General features: G+C 34.4%; 1 protein-coding gene across 4 annotated transcripts in view; it reads right to left on the bottom strand.

The window, feature by feature from the left end:
• Positions 1-7,717: 7,717 nt before the first annotated feature.
• Positions 7,718-9,644, bottom strand: part of ATP6V1C1 (ATPase H+ transporting V1 subunit C1) — a 50,418-nt gene continuing 48,491 nt past the window's right edge. For all 4 annotated transcript variants that reach the window (XM_051970961.1, XM_051970962.1, XM_051970960.1 and 1 more), the window contains one exon: positions 7,718-8,661. In XM_051970961.1, the coding sequence (XP_051826921.1) occupies positions 8,566-8,661 (96 nt within the window). In that variant the 3' untranslated portion in view covers positions 7,718-8,565. The remainder of the gene's footprint in view (positions 8,662-9,644) is intronic.

Genomic DNA, 9,644 nt, shown 5'->3' with positions numbered 1-9,644 from the left:
CCCCTTCTCCCTCCCATTGCTGACAACTGATGAGAGCCAGTTGAGACAAGGTACTACTGAGGGAAGAAGTGAGACTTTTTCCTAGAGAGCAAAGGAATGAGGACTAAATACATTTCTCATGGAGATGAAGAATTTTTCAGATTTGTCAAAAGGCAATAAATCTCTCTGGAGGGATTAAAGTGTAGGAGACCACAAAAGGAGAATCTTTTATAAAATATTCTCTTTTCTATGGAGCACATGCTTTTAAAGTCTACCAGGCCAGATTTGAACTCAGGAAGATGCATCTTCCTGACTCCAGATCTGGTACTCTATTTATTACAACCACTTAGTTGTCTCTAAGAAACATGATCACCTAGATCAGATTTTGTTAAGGAAAGTTTCTGGCAGGAAGTTTTCCTTCAAATGATCACTTTTACAAAAAAAAAAAAAAAAAAAAAAAAGGCATTTTGTTGAAAGGGGACACTGAAACTTAAGCTATAAAAAGTTAAAAAAGGATTAGCATGAGAAAAATTACCAATCTGATATTTAAGAAAGGAAGGGAGGAAAGGAATATTAGGAAATAGAAAACCCCTTCCCTAGGGAAAGGGACCTGTATGTGTAAGAATGTTTGTGGTAGCCCTCTTTGTAGTGGCCAGAAACTGGAAACTAAGTGGATGCCCATCAATTGGAAAATGGCTGAATAAATTGTGGCATATGAATATTAGGGAATATTATTGTTTGGTAATGACCAACAGGATGATTTCAGAAAGACCTGGAGAGACTTACACGAACTGATGCTGAGTGAAATGAGCAGGACCAGGAGATCATAATATACTTCAACAATACTATATGATAATCACTTCTGATGAACCTAGCCATCTTCAGCAATGAGATGAACCGAATCAGTTCCAATGGAGCAGTAATGAACTAAACCAGCTACACCCAGCGAAAGAACTCTGGGAGATGACTGAACCACTACATAGAATTCCCAATCCCTCTATTTATGTCCACCTGCATTTTTTATTTCTTTCACAGGCTAACTGTACACTGTTTCAAAGTCCAATTCTTTTTGCACAGCAAATAACTGTTTAGACATGTATACATGTATTGTATTTAACTTATACTTTAACATATTTAACATGTATTGGTCAACCTGCCATCTGGGGAAAGAGGTGGGAGGAAAGAGGGGAAAAGTTGGGACAAAAGGTTTTGCAATTGCTGAAAATTTACCCATGTATATTATCTTGTAAATAAAAAGCTATAATAAAAAAAGAAAAAGAAAAGAAAACCCCTTCTCTGAGTTCAGTAAGTGCTATTCTGTTTCTTGCTGCTATACTGTGAGAATTTGATTAGTTTGGGGAGTTTAGTTAAATAGAAATCATTTATTATATATGCATATGATGGCTTAAAAGTTAATTTCCCCATTCAGGAGAAATTGAGCCGAATGCTATGTCGGGTTACTAAGATAAGAACCTTCCAAAATAGTTTATTTTGGGAAAGAAATGCTGGCTTAGGGGCAAGCAGGCAAATGGAATCTGAGAAGTTATAGCTATGGAAAAATTTACACGGATCTCAAATCTAACTACATAATCACCCAGGCCCCATTCCAAAATACTCTGCTATTCACACTGTTCTTAGCCTGTCAATTCATTTTCAAGTACCCTGACTGCTTCTTTAAATTAGAATTTTTCTCTCTCAAATCAATTCTGGAGAAAGGGCCACAATTTTCTTATCCTGAAATTTATTCCAAATATCTTAAAAGCAACCCTAACAAGCTAAATTGAGACTGATATTTGAGTTGCAGCAATCTGTTCTTGGGTTAGAATTTACTTTAGTGATTCTACTAATTATATGGAAACTGATGCCTCGATGTTTCTTGACAGGAAGTTCTAACAGGTAGAACTATAAAATATTCCTTATCTATTACTATGGAGTAATAGAAGGTGGGGGGACAGCAGGAAAAGAGAAAAATCAGATAATAGAGAACAGTAAAAGCAGAAACAAAGTTTTCTCCAAAAGACAGGGTAATGGAACTAAAGGATTATCATATAATTCATCTTGACGTATCAATTCAGTTTTGGTCAAGGAACTCAGCATGTCCCTGATCTAAAATATACCTGGCCAGATGAAGGGAAATCATTTGGAGAATATAAAACATTTCTTACTGAAATCTGACTGAATCTTCATATCTGTTCAAGAAAATATGAATGTACTTTAAATCTGCCAATATTTGTATTTATCTAGTATGATAGGATGAATATATAAAGGATAGAATATATATGTATCTTACATATATACATGTTTGGCTGCAAACAATGTAAATTAAACAGACTAGTAAAACACTTTTTGGGTGAGCCCAACAAAAGTTTCTTTTTAAAACTTATAACATTTGAATGATGTCATGTAATGAAAACATCTCAAGGAGCCTTCTATTAAAAGCCAGTGTAGTCTTAATATCAGAAGGCTTATTATACAATATTATCATGGCCAAATTATTTACTATAACACAGCTGCCACAGCTGCCTAATGGATATGACGGGAATGGGACTCAGCAGAACTGGGGAGTTCCTTTGGTCACCAAATTCATTAATCTTAATCCTTCACTGGTAGATGCTTCAGATTTAGGTCTAGAGAAAAATGGTACAGGGTAATTTTTAGCAAAACTCTTAAGACTAGCTGTCATTTTTGTCGAGGGTACCTAATAAAATGGAGTTGAGAGAGATGAGCCTATTTTTTTGGTGTTTCCTTCATCATCTCTTTTCAGTTTCATTTTTCTCCAAAGAGGTTTCAAATCTTCTTTCCTTGGGGGCAGCTAGGTGGCACAGTAGATAGAGCACCAGCCCTTAAGTCAGGAGGACTGATTTCAGATCTAGTTTCAGACATTAACATTTCCTAGTTGTGTGACCCTGGACAAGTCACTTAAACTCAAATGCCTTAGAAAAATTAAATTAAATTTAAAAATCTTCTTTCTTACCAATTCCCTTTTTTCAAACTGACCCTAACTGATTTGTCCTTTGGTGGGAAAGTGCTGTTTAACCAAGCTGGCTAATTAATTATTAATATTTGTTGATATTAACAATTATAATTGTTAATAATTATTAAATTGTCATCATAAATTAAATTATTAAATAATTAATGGTTGTGCTGGTGACGATAAATTAATAATTAATTCACTGATGAAACCACAGGTTGATAATCCACTCTGGTCAATTTTGCTCATTTATGCTAATAAAGACAGTACCTCTTTCTTTGGCCAATTCTTCTAAATGAATGCCATAGGTTATAAGGAAAATCAGATGAAGGATAGAAAGTGAATGAAATCAAATGCAAATAAATCACTAGTGAAAGATAACTGTTCTATTAACAGTGGATCGATAGTATCTTCATATAAAAAATACAGCATCACTACAGAAAATTTAAAGTTAACTTCTACTTAACAGTGAAAAGTTTAGGACACATTTTTCATTTATTATCTAGCTTGCTCTTCACAGTAAGCCTTTGATATGGATATTCTAGACATGAGGATTTCTGTGTATCAAATGAAGAAATTGGAGTCCCAGATCAGTTATCTAGTAGTGCCAGAAGTATACATTGAAATTGTCTCTGCAGTCTTCAAGCCCAACACTTTTTCTTCTCCTAAAAAGTGCCAAGGCCTCATTATTTTATATCTTTCCACTAACCAATGAAAAGAAAGGTATATCATGTCAAGAACATGGACAGTCCCTATTATTTCCTATGTATCTCCTTAAAGTGCTCTGCAACACTGCTCTGTAAGCAGCAGTCAATACAAATTGACTAAAAAAGCAAATCTATAAGAATCACAGATGTTTTCAACTGATTTAATATTTCCCATTAGAAATTGCTTTTAAAGATGATAAATGGAGGGGATGTGGGAAAACTGTGATAATAATATATTGTTGGTGAAGTTATGAACTGATCCAACAATTCTGGAGAGCATTATAGAACTATACCCAAAGGGCCATCAAATTGTGCATACCCTTTGATCCAGCAGTGTCTCTGGACTGGGCCTGTATCCCAAAGAGATCATAAAAAAAGGAAAAGGACCAAATGCACAAAAATGTTTGTGGCAGCCCTTTCTGTAATGACAAAATGGAAACCAGTGGATGCCCGTCAATTGGAGAATGGCTGAATAAGTTATGGTATATGAATGTTATGGAATATTATTGTTCTAAAAAAAACAATCAGCAGAATGATTTCAGAAAGGTCTGGACTTACATGAAATGATGCTAAGTGTGTAGAAACAAGAGAACATTGTATATAGCAAGAAAATTATGCGATGATCAACTTTGATGGACTAGCTCTTTTCAACAATGAAGTAATTCAGGCCAGTTCTAATTGTTTTGTGATAGAAAGCCATTTGCACCAAGAGGATTGTGGGGGCTGAGCATTCATAGTATTTTCACTTTTTTGTTGTGTGCTTGCATTTTGTTTTTCTTTTCCTTTACAATCTGATTTTTCTTGGGCAGCATAATTGTAGGTGTGAATAGAAGAATTGTACATGTTTAACATATAGAATTACTAGATGTCCAGGGGAAGGAGAAGGGAGAGAAAAATTTGCAACAAGGTTTTGCAAGAATGAAATGTTGAAAACTATTTTTGCATGTATTTTGAAAAAAAATTAAAATATATTACAAATATTTTTTAAAAACTTTTAAATTTCTATTGCAGTTGGTTTATGTGTATGTACAAAGATAATACAAAGCATACACAGCTGTCCTCTGTAATAAAAGCTAACTGCTAACCATGTACATCAAACTGAATCATTGTCAACACTACTTTGGCAGCAATCTCCTGCCCAGAAATCCACCTGTATGTTTCCTTTGATTCTGATTTATGAACTATGGAATGCTGGACTTCCACAATAAGTGTGTTTTCCAGGTTTAAGATCCAGAAGTCTAGGCTATTGATTCGTCACAAGAGAAAATGGACTAAAGGACATGGTCAATAACATACAGAGCAACCTAAAGGCCAGAATGAAGTCAAGCAATTGTCCTTTTGGTTTTCAGAGGGAAACACATCAACTGTAGAATCGAATTTGAAGCAGTATGTGACTGTTTCTTCTCTGATACAACAGGGGTGAGGAATAAAGAAAAGGTGTGGAGAGTGGAGGGGTGTGAATTTATAGAAAGGATAACCTGAGACATTTCTCTACAACAGAGTATGTGTACTAGACTCATACACACCATACTTCAGAGCTAGAAGGAAGTGTGGGGTTCATCAGGCCTGGCATTCTCTGGCTGAGGAAACTCAATGAAGAGTATGGGTCCTTATTAGACACTCAAATACTGAAGATTTGCAATGCACTTTCCCTGAGAGGTTCCCTTTAATATCTCTTTGTAACAAAATGCCCAAAGTTTAAACATAATAAACATATTCTCTTCCAATTGGTTTTACATTTTAAAGCCAGTATCACTAGATAAAAGCAATGTCTTTAAGTTACTTGTATGTATGTTTTAATGGAACTGGAGCACCCTCTTGTGGCCAAAAACTATTTTAACATGGGCGCTCACAGATTTGATTTTTTTAAAAATAGGTAAACATTTCACATCGATGAACACTATCCATGTTGTCATGTGCTTTGCAACATCTCTAGAATACGCCCCACTCCCATCCTGATACTCCCAATGCTGATGCAGGCTGGCCATCACCTCATGCCTCCAGCTTGTTTGCCCCAAGTCTCCCCCTCCTGCAACCCAATCAATCACTGATTGTCCAAAAGCTCAGGTCCTACCCCGTCAGTCCCCAGTCAACAAATCTTAATGCCTTCATTTCACTAACAGGATCAAGTACAAAATGCTTTGGGTACTTGGGTACTTAGTTCTTCATTACCTAGGCCTTCCCACTTTAAAGACTTCTTACACCCTTCCCTGCCTCTTCTCACCCCTTCTCCCCACACAAACCCCGTAGTGACTCTGGCTGGCTCCCAGGTTTTCCCTCCCCATTTATACCTACCAGTTTTAAGTCCCAACTAAAAAAATCTACACATCCTCTAATTCTAATGCTTTCCTATTTGTCCTATACATACTTTGCATATTAGGTCTCCTTTGAAGACTGTTCTTGCTTAGTTAGCATAGTGCCTGGCACATAGTAGGTACTTTATTGATTCAATGATTGATGTGATTCTTACAACTACCCTTGAGGTAGAGGGAAATTGTTCCCATTTGGTGAGGGAGAAATCAATGTTTAGAGAATTTAAGCTTCTTGTTAAGGTCACAAGCTAATTATTATCAGTATCAAAGTAACAGAGATTAGATTCAAATGTGAATGTCATTTTTTATATTAGAAAATACAAAAATTCTAATCAATTTAGAATTGTTCTGAGAAAACTAAAGAAAGCAAAATGATGCAAAAACCAAACTGATATGGGGAAAATAAACTCGGAATCACTTTTGTCATTAAAATATTTGTTATGCACTTACCTGGGATGGGGGAGGACACAGAGAGAAAACAGAGTATATAATGGAAAAAGTCACTTTCAGATGACTTCCCATTCTGCTCAGATACTAAAACTGATTGTGTTACTCTATGAAAGTCATTTGACTCCTCTGAAATTCTTCTGTTTCCTTTCCTGTAAATGGGGATATCTAAATCTCCATATTGAATCACAAGATGATTGTGAGAAAAACATTTTGCAAGCTTTCAAAAACCTTATATATAGCAGTAGCTGGGAAATTTTTCAGAAATGTTGAAAAAAACAAAAGCTATTAGGAGCAGAACTGCAAGTGCATTTCTCTATTTTAACAGCTCATTGCCATAGCCTTCCTACATAATTAGAAAAAAAAATAAAAAGAGGTAATCTGCTCTGCCCCAACATGAGAGTTCCCCCAAAACACTGCTATGCAAAATTGTACAATAACTACCACAAAACTTATGAAGTAAATGGCCTATTTTAAAGATCCTATTTTCAAAAACTTTGGAGCAACACATAAAAGACAGAGACCTAATAAAAATGGCAGCTGATGGTCACCTTTGTGGTCTGGCTGGAGCTGCTGCTCAGCCTGTACACCCCACTATACCCCCCCAACCAAGATGTGGAGGTTGTAGAAGAGGATGGGAGTGTTGTAATCAGCCCTTGTTAGATTATACCGCATGTATACATGACACCCAATCAGGTATTTAAGCGTAGTCTTTGTATGCAGCAGGTTCTCCAAACTCATTTGCTGAATTTTTCAACATCAAACCAGCCTAGTGAAAATATTCAAAACATTGATTTCCATGAGAAGTTTATAGGGTAATTATTTCTGTTGCTCTTTGAATGATCTTGTAATGAATTTTATTAAAGACAAATAGGTCACATAGTGATGAAGACAAAAAATGACGGAAAGTGCTAGTGGCTAAAATAAATAAAAACATAAACCACAGGGGGAAAAAAAAAAAACAGGTGACAGACTAGTATCTCACTAGTAATAAGAGGCTAAAATGATGAACTACAGTGGGACTAAAAACCACCTCAACCATATTACCTCCCAAAGAAAATTATCTTTGCAATGTTTAAGTTTAAAGGGCTTTTCCTTTACAAAAAGTCCATTATTAAATCTTTTAAGAGTTTCTTCTAAATGCTGTCAGGTTATTTTTCTTATTGCTATATACTACAGCTTAATATAATCATCAGGTTTCTGAAAAAAAAAAATGGAAAGGATCCCTTTGTAACTAATAAAACTAATAAAAGGCTGCAAAGGCTTTTTAATGACTTGAAAATAACTCAATTGACTGGATGTATAGTTTTGCTGGACTTTATTCAAAATTAGACCTAGTTCTCAATCATTTAAGAATACCAAAATTTATATCTGGAATAAATTATCCATATGTTTTGAAAAATGAACTACAACATCACATTGTATAATATGAAGCAAATTTGGCACAGTAAGATAATCTGTGGGAAAATAAAAACCAAGTGAATAGAAGACAACTTGCCCCCTTGCAGTATGTAACAAAGACCTCAAAGTGATACAGCAGCAACTAGTCAGCAATGATCTTAGTTAGGGAATACTTCCACCAACGTTTAGAGAAGTTATGCAAACCACCACATACCTTTGCACAGGTAATTTTATTCTCGCCTGTGGGTGTTGACAGTGCTCACAGATTGTTGGAAATATTCAGAAAACACATACCTGAATATTGTCACTTTTTTTTTTACATCACAATTCAATAACTATTTAACAATTATAGCTACTAAACACAAGGAACAAAATGGTACAAATGTATATATTTTTTCCTCAATAAACAAGGTGTTTGTGAACAATAGTAACGAGTTTATTGAATGCATACCACTACATCAATGAAGAAAACCTTTTTTTTTTAATATACTAATCTGTTTATAAATAAACTCTGATTTTTTTTCAGTACACATTTACAGACCTGATCAATAAAAAGCAACAATACATATACTCTTCTTTGAAAAGAAAATACCAAGAGATGGACTTCTATAGGAAAATTCACCTAAGGAATGGGAATAAGAAGCAAGCACTGGATTAATGGAGAGTTAAAAGTATAGGCATACTTCAACCTCAATTCTGTTCATATACACCAACACTAGAATAGGATAGTCAGTATTGGGGACCAGTTTTACTTGAATTCCAATAGATTGCAATCAATCTTGTAGTACACATAGGGATAATATTCCTGTTGAGTGAGATTTAAGCCTGGAATATCCATGGGAGCCTATTGAAAAATTAAAAAAAATTTTACGTTAACACTTTCAAAACTGGAAATAGAACAAATATTCTCTATTATTTCTTTAAAAAGAATTTTTATTTTCAATTTTAACATTCTAGTAACAAATGAATTTTGAAGATGCCACTCTACTTTCTCAATATGACAATTAAATGAGGCTTCTGGTTCAGAATATATATCAATAAAAACTTTACCCACTATAAATGACATAAGATATTCATTGCTGATATGATTAAGTAGCATAAGAAAATTAAATGGCATATTTGAGGCAATTCTATAAAGTAAAATCACTCTCCTCATTAAAGACTTCATTTCCTTCTGAGAGCTTTAAATAGACAAAGTGAATCTTACAGAGTAAACTTGTTATTAATATTAATCACAACTTTATTTGTTAATTGGATCTTAATCAACAATCAGGATCTATTTGAAAGGTAACATAAGCTCCAACTTGTAGAGTTATTATAGAAATCATACTATAAAAGCACTCTTTTATCAGTATACAACCCCTGTGGAAATCAAGGATAGGCTATTTTTGGGAGAAATCTTTGGAGAAATGGGTTCTTAATTTCTATCTTTAGGGACTAGTAACAGTTTCATTCAAAGAAAAGTACTATTCCTATATTTAAAAAGCTAGTCATGACAATGAAAAGAAAAAGAAATTCCAAGTTTTAGAATAAGCAATGAGGAAACAAAACTATCACTCTTGAAAGATGATATGATGGTATACTTAGAGAATCCCAAACAATCAACTAAAAACCAACAGAATCAATTAAAATCTTCAGCAAAGTTGCAGGACATAAAATAAATCCATAAAAATCCCAAGCGTTTCTATACATTGTCAACAATCTGAGGAACAGATGAAAGAATAACTCCCATTAAAATAACTTGCACTCAAGCAAAATGCTTGGGAGTCTACCTGCCAAGACAAACTCAGGAACAATATGATAACAATTACAAAACACTTTTCATAT

This window comes from Antechinus flavipes, chromosome 1 (assembly GCF_016432865.1).
Source record: "Antechinus flavipes isolate AdamAnt ecotype Samford, QLD, Australia chromosome 1, AdamAnt_v2, whole genome shotgun sequence".
Taxonomy (NCBI): Eukaryota; Metazoa; Chordata; class Mammalia; order Dasyuromorphia; family Dasyuridae; genus Antechinus; species Antechinus flavipes.
The sequence above is the reverse complement of the archived record's forward strand: the minus strand, read 5'-3'. Positions and strand labels throughout refer to the sequence as shown.